General features: G+C 35.0%; 1 protein-coding gene across 1 annotated transcript in view; it reads right to left on the bottom strand.

The window, feature by feature from the left end:
• The window catches only part of LOC106670052 (microtubule-associated protein futsch), a 126727-nt gene that overhangs the window by 20662 nt on the left and 88698 nt on the right, over positions 1 to 17367 (bottom strand). The window contains 1 exon segment of the mRNA XM_024230379.1: positions 1967 to 2065. Coding sequence (XP_024086147.1) covers positions 1967 to 2065 — 99 coding nt within the window.

Genomic DNA, 17367 nt, shown 5'->3' with positions numbered 1-17367 from the left:
CTTAACGCTTACATGCTGTCGTCCGGTCGCAACGTCTCCCGTGAGGCCGGGGGGTTTTACGTTGGCCATACGCAAGCTTCACTGAGGTCACAGATAGAAGACAGCCTCTGTCTAAGTTCCCGCCAGGGGCGCCACCACGCACCACCACGAAACCATTCCCAGTGTAACTAGGGCTGAATTTGAAACTTTTCAGTTACCCCGTGGTACAGATGGCCATACACCCTCCCCCGTCTTTGCAGATAGGATCTAGTGCACTGGCCCTCGTGTGACTCTGCTAAGGCACCCGCCGCCCATGCCGACACGAGTACAGCTTGTGCTTTAGAGAGTTTGCCACGCCCTCTGGGCTGCACCTTTATTTTGTGCCCGGATATCCCCTTGTAACCAATGGTTAGGAGGGGTCACAGGATAGAATGAAGGAGCTCGTATTGAGAAAAAGGGCCGTGGATGAGAACATGAGGTGAGCCGTTTCGGGGTCTCGAGTCTCGAACCACACTATACCACCCGTTGTCGCCATAGTTCCACAAGCATTTGGGGGATGTGGATAAACAACAGATGCCCCTGGAAAAGTCCACATCCTCCGAATTTCCCTGGGACCGTTTGCCCTTTGCACGTGGACCACCGCCGGAATCCACCCAGGCCAGCCAACACAGCACACCCAGAACAACCCAGGTTCCTCACGTCTTAATTGCTATTATTTGATATTTAGGCCTTCAGTTGTGCACAAAATGTTGGGATTAATCCAAGGGTCTTTGATAGAGTATACTTCAGCCCTTTTACCCCTATATGGCCTTCTTGAAACTTGGGGTTAACATTTCTTACAAAGGTCTCTATTATTTATGACCACTTGGAAGGGTCTGTCAAAGTTGAATTTTTCTCTTTCCAAGTGTGTTACTATGTTTTTTTCCCCTATTAATGTGAATTAAATAATGGAAATTTATTGTTATTTTGTGTTTAGCCTTGTGTTTTTGTCAATCATTATGGTGCGTTTTTATGGTATTTTTGTTATTGCTTGTTCTATGTGGTAAGTGAAATAGTTTTCGTTCGGTTATCATGCGTCTTATTGCGGCAACTTTGTTTTGGCGTGGGTGGTTATTAGTGTAGCTTGTGATTTTGATGTTTTCGGTTGGTTTTTTAAGTTTGGAAATTTATTTTTTTGAAGTGAACGCTATTGTTTTTCTTCTAGTCCTACAGCGAACGTTATATTTTTGTTTTTATTAAGGCTGCTGTCTTTTCAGTAAGAGACTTCTCATCGTAAATGCAGGTATGTAAGAACCTAAATAGACAACAAGACTGTTCCTCACTGAAGATGATGCAGTGGTGAAACGCGTCAATATATTTTTTATTTCAATAAATTTTTTTTATGTAAGGTCTTCGTCGAGATGAAAAAGTTACTGTCACGAGCGGGATTCGAACCCACGACCTTCGGCTCAATACGCCGCTGTTTTAACCACTTGAGCTATCGTGAGCCGAAGGTCGCGGGTTCGAATCCCGCTCGTGACAGTAACTTTTTCATCTCGACGAAGACCTTATATAAAAAGAATAATTAATTGAAATAATAATTTGGTCAATTAACTACTAAATATAAAATTGATTAATATTTTTATTATGATTACAATAGTGTTACTTTTGTTTGTTCTTTTGTTAGTTGGTGTTGCTTTTTTATTACGTTTGCGGCTAGATGTCTTATATTCTTGTTGTCCTGTGAGTAATAGGGTTATCGACATCTATAACTGTTTGGTTTAGGTTTTGATTTGTGTTGGTTTAGGTTGATTCCAGGCCCTGAAGATGATCTCAATAAAGATCGAAACATTGGCACGATAAAGAAAATGTTTTTCTCAAACCTACATCACACCAGACCGCATCTCACGATTTCTAAATAAATGTTGATTTAAAGTTGTGATAATAATTTATTAATTGGTGCTTTAAATCATAGTTTTTTTTGTGTCATCTGAAAAAAAAAACTTACGGTTTTTTGCTTCTTCGCCTTCCGGAGCTTGGGCGGTGATAGTGTCTAATTCTTTTTCGAGGTCGACGTGACAGTCTTCTTTGTCCCATGTAATTAGACCTGAAACAGAAAAGAAATGCCCGATTATAAAAATTGTACTCGCATCGGTCAAACCGGCGTCGGATTTTGAATTCATAGTTCATATCCGAAGTCGTTTCCGGGAACGTGCAGCTTTTAGCATGCAGCATCGTCGACTTCCGCTGATGGGCGTGTCCGAATGTAAATTAACGATTTGCCAAAAGCCAGATTGACGAACGTCAAAATTGTCTCAATAACATAAAGTCTTGGAACATATAAAACCATTTTTCTCCTAAACAAAATCATCCAATCTTTGTCATACTCAACCGAATATGGTAATGTTACATGAATAAATAAGTTAAACGGACCATAATTATTCAAGTATGTTAAGCAATGATTTTCCGTTTTCAGTTAGAAACTACTTGCTATTCAACCGTTGCTGAAACAAACCCTCTCAAATGTCGGCTTGTGCTATATTGCGAGTAAAACAGTTAGCCCTGTTAGATTGAGGCCGTTAATGTCATAAAGCGTTTGGTTAATTGCTTCAGCGAAGTCAATCAAAAGAGCTGGGTTAAAAGGTAATTAATTTTTGGGCCCCGAGCCCGTTATCAGTCTTTGGATCTGTTAATTTAAATGTCAATCTGGATTTACACGATCGGACGATTTTATTCTGATTGCTTCAATGTTTTTCTGAAATATAGATTGTCTCTTTTTGTTTCCAAAAGAGAACAATAATAAAAACATAATAATTTTACGGATAATTTAAAAAAAGTCAAGTAAAAAGTAAAATTATCTATGTATCATTTGCTAGCGGTCGCTTAACCAATAATAAAAGAGCAATAAGCAAAATTTTCAAAAGATCCAACGAGACGACAAAACTGTATTTCTACAAATAAACCTGCAAGGCAGGAAATAAAAAATGCTCGTTAGAGCATAAACGCTAAAGAAATATTTCTTAAAAACATGCAAAGAAAGATACAAAATATTTCGCATTTTGCATGTATATAAAAATAGCGTCGAATGTCAAATACACAAAGGAACAGGAATTCTAAAGAATCAAGTACAATGTTGATTTAAATATAGATCAAAGAAGCTTAAACTTAGCATAAAATCGTCTAACTGCAGTCACTTCAACGAAAACAATTGCATATTATTTTCGTCCACGTCAATAATAAATAATCAAATATAACAACTAAATATTATTCATGTAAACAAGATTAAATAATATTATTATTACCCCGAGGAATATCGACTACCCTGTGGAATGTGGAATGTAATTTATTAGCGAGAATGGGAGGGCGTTATCCTCAATTATTTCGGGGGGTAGTACAATGTCTGGTGTGTATGAATGGGTTATAATTTATTAGCGTGAATGGAAGGGATTATTCCCAATTAGTTTCATTACGTCGAGCAATATTGAGTATTTTATTAACCGCAGTGCACCTCAAAGAAAATAATTGTGTATTATTTTCATCAAGTGATATTATAATAAATAATCAAATATAACAACTACAAATTATATAAATAAGTTTAAATCATATTTTGTTACACCGAGGAATATCGACTCTCTGGGGAATGTGTGAATGTAATTTATTAGCGAGAATGGAAGGGGGTTTTCCTCAGTTATTTCGGGGGGTAGTACAATGTCTGGTGTGTATGAATGTATTATAATTTATTAGGGTGAATGGAAATTAATAATGGAAAAATTATTAGCGAGATTCGGAGGAGGTTATCCTCAGTTATTTCGACGAATATCGATACTACGGGGTAGTGTGAACGATGTTTGGTGTGTGTGAATGTATTATAATTTATTAGCGTGAATGGAGGGGATTATTCACAATTAGTTTAATTACTTCGAGTATTCTGGGATAATGAGAACAAAGTCTGGAGTTTGTGTGAATGTAATTTATTAGCGCGAATGGAGGGGCTTAACCTCCAATTACACCGAGAGAAGTAAGTTTGATGTGAAAATATAATTTATTATCGTGAGTGGAGAGGAGCATATCTCCAATTACTTCGAGAAATATCGAGTATTCTGTTGTATTGTGAACCAAATAGGGTGTGTGAATATAATTCATTAAAGCGAATGGAGGGGCTTAACCTCAATTACACCGAGAGAAGTAAGTCTGATGTGAAAATATAATTTATTAGCGAGAGTGGAAAGGGGCATATCTCCAATTACTTTGAGGAATATCGAGTATTCTGTTGTATTGTGAACCAAATATGGTGTGTAAATATAATTTATTAGAGCGAATGGGGGGGCATATGTCCAATTACTTCGAGGAAAATCGAATATTCTGAGGTAGTGAGAACAAAGTCTGGAGTTTGTGTGAATGTAATTTATTAACCCGAATGAAGGGGCTTAACCCCAATCACACCGAGGAATATCGAGTACTCTGGGGTGGTGAGCACAAAATCTAGAGTTTGTAAGATACAGAGAGGCTAGAAATAGTATAAAACACAAAAGAGTTGCTTACCGTCTTAATTGTTCTGACCCTAAAATTCACTGGAGAAGAGAAAAGTAAATTAGTCGGATTTAAACGCGAGATATAAAAAAGATGAGGGGTTAGGGTATCTTGTATTTATCGTGTTAGTGGTTTAGGTTCAAATCTCGGCCCAGCCTATGAAATTTCAATTAAGAATCACAAAAAAAAGTATTGTGATGTGTACGATACCGTTGTTAAATGTTTTATAAAAATCCCCGACGTCGACGAAAAGGAAAATCGAATTGAACCGCTTGTTGGGATTATCCGCAGCCCTATTTGCCCTTGAGGCGGATTTATCGTCCACCCCCGGCCGCGGCGGCATCACGAAGCAATCGTACACCAAATAAACAAAATGTTGTCGACTTAACAATGAAGTCGTACAGCTTAAACCTGAGGCAAGAGCTGAAAAACGATTCAGCACGAAAAGCCGCAGTGTCCTTCCCCGAAGCTGTCTCGGTTTTGATCTCGTACCAGATTGCAATGCGACACAATACTCCGTGACCCAAAAAAAATTTTAACCTCGTTTTTCCAACAACAAAAGAATATTTTTGATTGAGTTTGTATTTGAATAAACGCCTATTAGTTCGTGGTAAAGGTATAAAAATTATTACGCAAGACCAAAAATCAAGGGTAATTACTTTTTATTTGTTAATTTTTGAAACTTTTACCTTTTCAAAGTGCTTAAATATGCCATTTTTCAATAAATTATCAACGATAGATGTTATTAATAAAGTAATACAATTTTCAGAAATTTAAGCACTGGGATGAAGGGAAGAACATTGTAGTCCAAAGCAAAGGATGGTTTCAAGCACAAATTTGAGACGGAGTGAGGCAGGGTTGCCTACTTAACCCCGTATTGTTCTTTTTATTTATAAATGACATGAATGAGAGCGTAAGTGGTGGAGTGTAGATCGAAAATATGCCTCTTGTGGTAGCAGAAATGGCCAAACTCAGGATTTTTATTTTTCTTGATTGCCTTGATAATAGCTTCTCGGTTTGTTTCCGGCTCTTGGGGTCTACGTACTATCAGTAATTTGGTCATTTTCGTTTGCCTATTATTGTTGGTGTCGTGTCCAACACGTCAGATACGTCAAATGCATCTGATAGACCAAAACAGCAATAAACATACTAAAATGTTGGGAATGATCAAAAGTCAAAGGGGTTCTGGGTACTATTAGCATAATGCAGTTACTATAGGTTATAGATAGTTATATCGGTTAAATCCAACCTGATGATGATTAGTAGATTGGGCTTTGAATGAATGAATAAAAAAGTTGCGTTATTAGATAAACAAAAGAGAAAAAATTGCACATAACTAAAATGCACATAATGGCAATGGTTATCAACCATCTGGTGGAGTCGGACTATAAATTTTTAATAAACCAATAAAACAGGGGTAAAAATTTGTTCTCAAGGGATGAACAAAAGAGAAATAACTAACATATAACTAACCAGGATATATCTTATATATATGCAATAAACATTAAATAATTGAAATAAAAAACTGGTTCTTTCCTGTAGTTCCAGGCTCCATCGCAAACTTTACTAAATTTAAGAACTCGGGGTTTTTTAGTAAAGAGATTAGGAGCTCTCCTGTCAACTGGGCAAGCCTACATGTACTCGGATTTCCGTTAAAACTGGGCATTCTGCTAAAAAGTGAAAAACAATCTTTTCGAGGCTGCCTGTTGCACATAGAGCACATATCGGACATCACAGATGACTATTCTGGGATCACAATAAAGTAAATTAACTCGCACCTAACTCTGAATAACCATTGAGCTAGTGGAATGAATGGAATTTTAGAACTTTGCGCTATGTTTGAGAAAGGTTGGAAATTAAGATCCTTATATATCAAAAACCTGTGGAATTTTGAGACATTTCACTGTTTGAGAGGTGCGGATATGGTCAATTTTGAGTGTAAAAATGGCCATCTTTATAATTGTCTAGGGAAAAATTGTCGTTGAGCTGAAATTGTAGAGCCAAGGTATTCCAGGAAGAGAGCCATGATATTTTGGACCTTGTCTAAGACCACATCGGAGATGACAAGCTAGGTGACTAGTGACAAGGCGAGTCGCTTGGTGATTCACCCAAGAAAACGAACAGTGTAGAACATACGATAACTAGCTCTTCGTTACATAGCGATTCACCAGGCAATCACCTAGGTCTGATCTTTTACCTTGTGGGTAGTGATTTCTGATAGTTTCATCACGGACGAGATTATTATTTCCGCAGTTTTAAAAAAATACCAGCTCTATGTAATGCAAATGAAGATCTCCACAAAAATCGTAATTATGTAATTTCCATACAGCACTTTGAATTCACCTTCCGACATTCTTCGCCGATTGATGCCGTGCTCTTAACTCCTTGATTTATACCCTAATAAATCATATTTCAATTCAGCATTTTCGGAATGATGTAGTTTTCTAGTTAATTTAGAGAGAAACATTTCAGGCACTTCCTTACACAAAACACAAAGCACTACTAACGTCGTCCTGGTATGGCCACTTGAAACCTGCCATCAAGTAACCAGGCGACTCACTTTGTTACTAAGAACCTAGCTTGTCACCTCCGGTGTGTCCTTAGCCACTGATTGGAGGTTAGGAAGGTTTAGGACCCTAGATTCGGAAGTGTGTAAATTTAACGTAAATTGTCACAACAGTTCAACTGAGGTCTCAAAGTATATCATGTAGTTAAGGGTGAAAAAAGGGAGGTGATAAATTTTACGGATAAAATAGCGTTGTAGGGATTCAATTGTTTCATAGCGCTTGAAACTCCAAGCCTGGGAAGCGTAGGACACAAGCGAGCTTTGCTAATAGTTGTAAATTTGGTTACACAAAAACTTTGCCGTAGAAATGATAAATGATGTAGTGAGTGTGGTGTTCAATCCTTTTTAAAAGATAGTTCCTACTCACAGTAAGTTGTTTTGCAACGATCCGGATTTCGAGCCTTTTAGCTCATCATCAGGTTGAAGGACTTCTACAACCACGTCTCTCGACATGAATTGCCAAAGTGAACTCGCTGATACCATTTTAAATATGTACATAAATAATATCAAGCATCCAAATAATTAAACTAATTATTTTAATTGTTATTATTTTTATAGTGATTTAATAATATTAAGTATTTACTAGTATAATATTTATTTGTGTTGTAATTTCCGCGTTTCGCACGTTCAAATTGAGCGCCATTAAAAAAATCAGCTGCTAATTGGAACGTCGCGTTGGCGGGGGTATCAGCGGGTTCATTTTGGCAATTTATATCGAGAGATGTGGTTGTAGAAGTCTTTCAACCTGATGATGAGCTAAAAGGCTCGAAATCCGGATCGTTGCAAAACAACTTACTGTGAGTAGGAACTATCTTTTTAAAAAGGATTAAAACTTTGCCATACGTTTTTTAAATAACAAACGTAAAAATTCAAACACTGGCGTGTAACCTACATCGAATAAAAATTCCTTCGTTGCTAAAAAAGCACTGATCCTTTTGATATTTGCTTCACACACGTTCTGAGTTTCCTGTACTAGTAATATTCTAATCCCGTTCCTCTCCCGATTCAATAACTTCTTTCCACCTTGACTTTCTGTCCCCTCGGGCTCTTCTCCAGTTATTGCATTCACGATTTCTTTTTTTCTTTGTACAATGAGGCGGAAAGGTTGAGGGTCGATGGGTTTTTTAAATTGAAATATCCTTGGCTATTATGTTAGCTCTCCTCACCCCTTTTCTGATATACCAAGGTACTCCGAGTGTCATTTTATCCCCCTTTTTTTCAGGGTTGGTATTTTGAAAGCATACAGTATCCCGGATCACTTTTCAGGAGGTGCTTCCTACTTATTTAAGAGTCTTAATCCTTTGCATTTTTACAAATAGGGTTGGAATGTATTTTCAATTTTATATGAAAACAATTGGATAAAAAAAAAATTACTATCCTTGTACAGGACACCCAAACTGGATAAACGTTCAACCTTATTTTGAGAAAAAAATTACTCGTCGAACTGCTCAACAGAATTTAATTTTGCCAACCCCTTGCCACTGAGGAAAGCGCAAAGAGAATAGTAATCGTTAAAAAAAATTCAATTGAAAGTTGTCGACCCCGAGTTGGACCTTGGAACCTTTTTACCATTGCTACCGTGCTAAATAAATATGCTACTACTCCAAAGAGCTAGAAATTGCCATTAAAATTTTCCGTGCTCCATCCATTTTTACCAACCTTAAATATTTCCCTTTGTAGGTTATTACATCGGTTCAATTTCCCCCAATTCCGGTGATAAATTAATTCCCCGGAAGATATCTATGCTTCTAGATGTCTAGAAAAGCCAGGTTTCCTCTATGATGACTGTATCTCAAATATTAAAAAAATATTTCATAGACGAAAGTGTTTTGTAGGTGTCACCATTGCGTATTGATCTATTCTAGGTATAATATGACTAAGTATTCTACAGATCGATAAAACTCACAACGGACTGTTAAAAGCTTTTTTTAAGCTGTGCATATGGAGGACGTAGATATTCACATGGGCATTAACCGCTATTCATTAGAATACAATTTAAATGGGGAAAAAGCTTTGGAGTGGATTAATTGAATCCAGCAGACAAAAGAAAATTGCCTCTTCGTATCCTTTGTCCTGATCGCAGAGGCGAAAGCTCAGGTCGGTGAATTCATAAAAAGCCTCCTGCCGTAAAAAGCACAACACAACCCGCACATTAGCACTTTTCCGTTAGCTGTTAAGGAGGTTTCTTTTTAGCAGGCTTTTATACGAAATAATCGATTGTTGAGAGCTTTAAAGAATTTTACTTAAAAAGATGAACAGAAAAAGATTGGCTTATAATAACAACTTTTCAACTATATTTAGAAAATGTTCATACGTTTATTCTTCCTCATTTTTTTATAGACACACAATAAAATATATAGCATCAGGACGGTCTTAGTTTGACAAATTGTTTAAAATTAAATAAGAAGGTTGATAACTTAAACTTCTGCTTATTATCAGGTAATATTTTGATTTTAAGTTCAAGAAAGATTATCTCGAGTCGCTCTGTCTACCCTCTGGTTGGACTACGTCAAGGATAGATCCTGACACCAACGCTATTTCTTATTTTTTACTCAAATTTCACACTAAAATCCAGCCTGCTAACATGATACAATGTTGTAATATTCAGCACAGAATTATATCATTAAAAAATTATCTTTTAACTTAAAAAACCTGGGTTTTGGAAACTGGAGAAATAAAAATTAAATTAGTTGAGAATGATTTCATTCTTATTTTTCCAACGCTTTCGTACGCAATTATCCGTTTTTCGAGAATTTTAAAGAATTTTACTTCAAAAGAAGTTAAATTTGGCGAATGCTAACTAAACCTGTCAACTTTGACTTGGAAAATGTCCATACTTTAATTAATCTCAATTTTTTTTATAGACAAACAATAAAATATAACATCAGGACGGTTTGAGTTTGACCAAAAAACTGTTTAAAATTAAAAAAGAAGGTTGATACTTTAAAATTCTGCTAATAATCTAGTAATATTCTGAGTATAAGTAAGTATAAGAAAGAATAACGCGAGTCGCTCTGTCTACCCTCTTGTTCGACTACGACAAGGATAGATCCTGACACCAACGCTATTTCTTATTTTTTACTTAAATTTCACACTAAAATCCAGCCTTCTAACATGATACAATGTTCTAACATTCAACACAGAATTATATCATTAAAAAATTAACTTATAACTTAAATAACCTGGGTTTTGAAAACTTGAGAAATAAAAATTAAATTAGAAGAGAATGATTTTATTCTTACTTTTCAAACGCTTTTGTACGCAATTATCAAATTTTCGAGAGTATTAAAGAATTTTATTTCAAAAGAAATTAAATTTGGCCAATGCTAACTAAACCGTTGAACTTTGGCTTGGAAAATGTCCATACTTTAATTAATCTCATTTTTTATAAACAAACAATAAAATATAACATCAGGATATTTTAGTTTGACAAAAATATTCTTTAAATTACAAAAGAAGGTTGATAATTGAAAGGTTGATTCTGCTTATTATAAGGTAATATTTTGATTTTAAGTTCAAGAAAGTTTATTGCGAGTAGCTCTGTCTACCCTCTGGTTGGACAACGTCAAGGATAGAACTTGAGACCAACGCTATTCTTACTTTTTAACTTAAATGTCACAATTTAAATAAATTAATTAAAAACTTAAATTTAAATCCTGCCTTCTCGACTTTTAGGTACAATGTTTTCTGCAAAAGAAGGTTGATAATTTAAAATTCTGCCAGTTATTAGGTAATTTTTATGATTTCAGGTTCATTATATGTCGCCCTGTCCAAACTTTGGGCGAATTAACTACGCTAAGGATAGGTCCTAAGATCAATGCTATTTGTTTTTTATTTCTAAATTTTTCCTCTAAAATTTAAAATCTTTAAATTCTTACCACGGTACAACAGAGAATTATATGGTCTTAAAATATCAACGTTTAACCTGAACAAATCAAACTTCTGAAAAGTAAAATCAATTTATGAGAGAATAAATTCTTAACAATTTATGAAATTGGTGTAGCCCTCTCTAATATAAGGAATAGCATGTATCAAAAGGGTTAGCGACTGTTTTTTGGCGAACAGTTAGTTTTCCTGTTTTATTTTATTTTAAATTTTGTAGATTCCACTCATTTGATAATATACATACTTTTTCTTTTTCCTAAAAGGAGTTTTTAAATTATGGTATACTCCAAGAAGCATGTAGTTTTTGATTTTTTTAATGAAGATTAGTTTATTTCAAAAAATTTTCTTTTTTTCTGTAAGTATCGAGTACCCTAAAAAACCCTAACAAGGATCCCTATTAGGGATCGGATGATGGGCGAGAAACAGCCCGAAACATAGAGAGAATAAAAAAAATGTTTCTGAAATAAAGGAACCTTTTATATTTAAAAAAATCCAAAACCACGTTCTTGCTGGAATAAACACTAATTTAAAAACTCCTTTTAGGAAAAAGAAAACCAAGAAAAATTGATTAACTTTGTGCAAATTGAATTTTAATTTTGATAAATGTTTCTTTTTCAGAAGAGTCTTTACTATCGGATTAAGCATAGAACTTTAAAATTTTACCGTATTTGAGATGTTTTTCGAGGCCAAAAATTGCTATATTTCGATAAAATTTTCTCAAAACCATTTTGACTACCAGAACCGATATTTTTTATTTTATGTATTTTATTATCTCACAAATTTAGAGCGTTGGGTTTTTAAAATAGTAAATCGTTAATTTTTGCCGATAATTTAGAGATGCGGCAAAATTTTACCCCTTCTTTTGTATACAAAAAACATTTATTGATTAGCTCCTGAATTTTTTTTCAATACAATTAAACGCTATTATTGTTTGTCTATTATTGCTCTACAAAATTAAAAATTAATCATTTCAGTATGACAAAGGAATATGGAGAAAAGTGTAACAAAAGGTGAAAAAATACAGCATATACTTGGGGAAGTAGTTTTGGACGCAAAATATATACCAAAGACAATCTGTTTCCAAAGTAGGAGAAGGTGAGTAGAAAGTTCATCAATGATGAAAACAATGATTCGCAACTTTCAAAATAATCATTTGAAGCCTTTATAAAGCCCTTAATCGCATAAGGCCAGTTTAAGTTTGCGCTAACAAAAATTGTAGTTTAATATAAAAAAAAATATTTAAAAAATTAAGCCGAAAGTCGTGGATTCGAAACCCGCTCGTGACACTAATTTTTTCATCTCATCCACAACCTTACATAAAAAGAATAAGTAATTGAAAGAAACAATTTGGTCAATTAAACCGCAAAACATAAATGAATTAAAAAATTAACTTTTTAGTAGGAAAACAGTTGCTATTTTTCAGAGAAGTTTATCTGAGCTTTACTTGAAATGTGTGGTGATTAGTGACCGTTAATCGATATTTATTTAGAAATCGTGAGATGCGGTCTGGTGTGATGTAGGTTTCAGAAAACTAGAAATACTTTGATTGAATATATAAAAAATATATTTTGCATTGTATAAATTCACTTTTCCACATCCAAAATGAAATTGTTATATGTAAACAATGTTTGTAAATCCCAGGCCCTGAAGATGATCTCAATAAAGATCGAAACGTTGGCACGATAAAGAAATTGTTTTTCTGAAACCTACATCACACCAGACCGCATCTCACGATTTCTGAATAAACTTTACTTGAAAGTTGTATTTAAAGTTAATTTAAGAATCTTATTTATAAAGTTTCAATAACATCACTCTTAACCCAAAGTGAACTAAAATGACACAAATAATACCACTGGATCACTGGTGTCTTAATTGAACGATGACTTAATAATTTTCTCTTAATGAAAATAACACCGAGGATTGAAAGTAGAATTAAAAAATAAAAATATGGTAGAAGTATTAAAGCCAATTGGTTTAAAATAAGGTGTAAAATGAGAATAATATATGAAGAGTCTGCTTACTCTAAAAACAACTGAATAAATCCATAACCATCATAACTTTATGTATTGTTAAATCATTCATTGATCCTTATTTAGGTCATTTATTGATTAACATACGACAAGGGTGACAAAGAAAAGGATAGCACATCAGAAACTGTCAGGTCATAATAGACAAGCTGTTGGTTATGTTGGAGGAATAGTTCAGTTATGTTTGTTTTGTTGGTAGTGAAATGTTCTTTATTGATGACCATTTTTGACTAAAGGTGTTGGGTTGATAGAAGTAATTAGCTGAAACTCATTACGAAAAATGAAGTTGAAAATAGCAGGTTAGCTCGATAGAGGCGAATTGCCAACAGCTGAGAGACAGGAAATCCAATGACCCTATTTAAATTAAAAATGTAAAGCAATAAAGTAAAGTAAAACGGATTTGAGTTGGTGTAATTTCCTTTTTGAGGACGGCAGCTCTTCAACCCTTAGGGTGTCATCATTCCGTTTTTTGCTATCGTTCACTTTTTATCTAGTAGCCCCCCTTTTCGGCACAGGTCGCTATTAACAGCTGCTAATTGGTAACCCATTTTGTAGGTACAGGTTCGCAGACGCTGCCACGCCCACCCTGCGGATGTTCACGTGACCCTGCGTCACTCAGGGCCATCGATCGATGGTGCCTACTGGCAGTCTTGCGTACCTCAGCTCGACCAGACCAGCTGATCGATCCCAAAACTGCCGTTCACAATCGGCGAAACACGGTTGATCCAGCTGTCCGACTATGCCAACCCTTTCATCATATTCAATTAAACCTCGGCCAAAAAAATTAATTAATACAAATGAAAAAAACCGTTTTACCAATTTTCCTTAAGACGGATCTGTGAATACAATTTTTTATTGCTTAATGGGCCCCGAAAGACACACATCTTCCGCTCAATTAATTAACGCTCTTCTATGTTCAATTATCACACTCAGTTTTATGCTCATCTTTCTCGTCTAACGGTTCATTTAATGAGGGCTTCATTTCTCCCGCATGCTCCAACTCAAGGATGAAAGTCTTACCAAGGAAATATAATTTTTTTTTCATTTTACAAAATGTTATTCAACGACTTGGCTTGAATTCAAACTTTGCGGATTATAAGTTCGGAACATTCCAATAAGTTCATTAAAAATCCAGAATTAATTAAATTCCGGTAAGAGATTTGCAATTTTTTAATAGTTTTTCATTAATTATGCTAAAAATAATGAAGCTATACGTACTTATACATTTTAATTATGGTATGGGGTCTTTCAAAATTGATTGAAAAGTTAATTTCAAACTTATTCAGATTATCGTACACCATTAACAAGTTCTTTATATTAAGCCAGCAACAAAAAGTATAAATCATGTATATTTCTAAATTTTAATGTCTTGAGCTAAACTTATTATTTGTAATTATCTATAATTGAATTTTGATCAAGCAACAAAGAATGTAATTTCAGAATTATTCAATTCGACTGCATGGCAGTATCCTAAGTTTAATATTTGTCAAGAATAGAAGAGATAGTAAAACAACATAGAATTTTTGCTTAATAATGTGAATCACTAAGCTCCAGATGCTTAATTATTAAGCTCCCATAGAAATTATACTTGTCATTTTTCTTTACGATTCAATCATTAGACTATAAATTTCCTTTTTTTATGAGATGATCTTTTAATTTCATAAATCAAAGAGTTAAAAAAAAAGAAATATTCAGGTTCATGGGAAAATGCAACCTCCTTGTATGGTTACAGCTGAGGACTAGGTTAACATCACGGGGTCAACAACCTAATCCTGACCTCCATTCCTGGTCGCGCCCCTTCCCAGCGTAAACCACCCCACTGGCCAACTTGCCTGCAATAATTACAACACTTCAAATTTGAAAATTGACGTTTAATTTGATAATATGTTTATTAACATTAAACTCATAAACTGAAACTCTAATATATCTAAAACTTGATAAAACGAAGAAGTCAAGTTCAATTCAGTAAGGGATTTCCTATTTAAATCGATATTTTTATGAATTAATACTAGGCCTGTAAAAAATAGGATTATAAATTTCTACGATGTTTAAAACTAAGTTCAGATCACATAAGAACATTGAATTTAGAGCTTTATTTCATTTTAATCTCCAGTTTGGTCGTTTACGACCATTTGGTCCGCCTGTCCTCGCTGTTTTGTCCTGATAGACGTATTTTAGTCTGATTTTTTTATCTGGTGTTTCTTTTACTGTGTTTGATGTTTGTGAGGTGTTTTTGTTTTCATAAGTTTGGTGCATTTCTAGCCTTCGTGTATGCCGATTTGTCGTCTGTTCCTGAGCTTAATGGATTAACTTTAAACTTGCCCGAAGTGTTTTGTATTCGTGGTGGTTTTGTGTGAGTCGGACAGTCGAAGTAATTAATTTGACTTCGTCGACCCATAAACATCCCTTTAAATGGTAATAATATAATATTATTTGACATAATTTGTTCAGATTCCCTGGAAAACTTTTAAAGTTATTATTGTATTACTGGTAGTTTTTCTCCCTTTTTCTCCGAGGAAAACCATCATAGATAATCTTTCTTAACTGCTTGACAACTTTCTAGAACTCCTGGCGTTTTAAACTTAAACTTTTGGTTACAAATGACTTTTTTATAAATCGAAACTTTTCAGTTTTAGGTAGTGACCCTTGAGGGCGGAAATATCCGTCCGAGAGATTAGCTTTCGACTTACTTTAACTTCTCATGTATAATAGATGTTAACTCTCTTCAGGCCCAAACTTTAAGAAATTGTTTATAAATGATCGATCGCTTTTTATTAAGTCTATGAATTGATCGTCAATTTTGTATAAGATAAAATGAAATCTAATACTTTTTTTAGAAATTGTCTTGGAATTTTAAAGATAATTTCGGGCGTCGGTGGCCGCAACGATTTAGGCGTTGACACCGAACTCATCACTGTAAGCTAAAAGTCCCGGGTTCGAATCCAGCGGCCCTGTACTCGAGAGAGATAATTTAGTATTTATATCTTGATTATTTTAGCGTTGTACATAAATATGATTTAAAAATTTAAATAATTTGAGTATAAACAACTGAGAAGAATAGAATTGCCAAGGAGTTTAGAACATAAATGGGATATGAGGCAGAACGTAAGAAACTAATATTGTTGTTATTCTTTATACGTTTGTCAGACTTTGCAATGGTAAATTAGTAAAGTTCAAGGTACTTCAATATGAGAGTATACATTTTGAATTAAGTTCTTTTTTGTCTAGTGGGGAGATGGAGTTGATGTATATTGCATGGTGTTGCTTGGGCAGTTTTTTTTTGTTTTTTGGCATTTCGGCAGTTTCCGTCTCTCGATTTCGATTCCAGGCCTTCACCTTTACCATAGATATGGCTTGTTTATACGACGACATTCTCCCTATCGATCCTAGGGCTTTATAGGCGCTAGACATCCATGGCGGGGCGTTTTCTTCGTCTCCCGGGAGACAAGTTAGTTATACAGAATTTCGTTTGTCTCCCTTTCCGAATCGATCCGGCCGAAATGTCTGTTTTATCTGCTCGTACGGAATTCGTCAGGGGCCCATGAGACGAAATACCACTTGACACCCCATGACGAAAACAAGTTAAATGTCAAGAGCATTAATCACGGGGATGAGGGATAACCTTTGCGTCCGGTGGCCAACATGACGAGAAACTTGTTTCATGTGTAAAATTACATCCCTTATTTTTAACACTGAGCGATGAAAATCGTTAAAGACGAGTATTGCTCTTAATTTAAACAATTCACTCTACACTCTTATTTTCTAAAAGGATGAGGAGCGACATCATCATTAGTCAAGTCAGAAAGACTAACAGCGGCTCTTTTTTCTGCCTTTTGTGTATACCACTTGATACTGAAAATGTCTTATAAATTTGCAATTTCTTTAATTTTTTCTTTGACGTACGCTCAGTTATACAACGGAGGATCGATCATCTGGACGAGTTGGACTTAGAAGGCACTTCTTGCATCTTTTTTCTTTGCATGTTAGATAAGGCCATTGTGAATCGGAAGATCGGATAAAGATGGAAGTTTGCATGAAACTCGAAGTTCCAGCCGAATGGGTCACGGGGTGATTATTTTGTAGAGCAAGTATTGATCGTTTGTCCAGCAGTCTTTTAAAAAGTTGGAATCTTATTTTGAACACGTATTCTTTTAAGACGCGTGTATGGGTATGGAGTCATTTGTAGAAATTGGACTACATTAGTCGGTGGAAAAAGGGAGCAGTGGTTATCCTTCTGCAAAAACCATATTCACATTTTTTAGTGTTTATTGAACCTCTGCTCAAGGGATATGACGTCAGGTTTTTGGTTGAGACGATGAGAACTTTATGAGAGCAAAAGATAGCGGCATCATCCGCCTACTTGGTGAGTTTCAGAAATGCTAGGAACGTCTGCTTGCTGAG

The sequence above is a fragment of the Cimex lectularius genome, unplaced genomic scaffold (assembly GCF_000648675.2).
Source record: "Cimex lectularius strain Harlan isolate CLEC.00 unplaced genomic scaffold, Clec_2.1 scaffold49, whole genome shotgun sequence".
NCBI classification, from domain to species: Eukaryota; Metazoa; Arthropoda; class Insecta; order Hemiptera; family Cimicidae; genus Cimex; species Cimex lectularius.
Note: the sequence above shows the minus strand (reverse complement) of the source record. Positions and strands in the feature narration are given on the sequence as shown.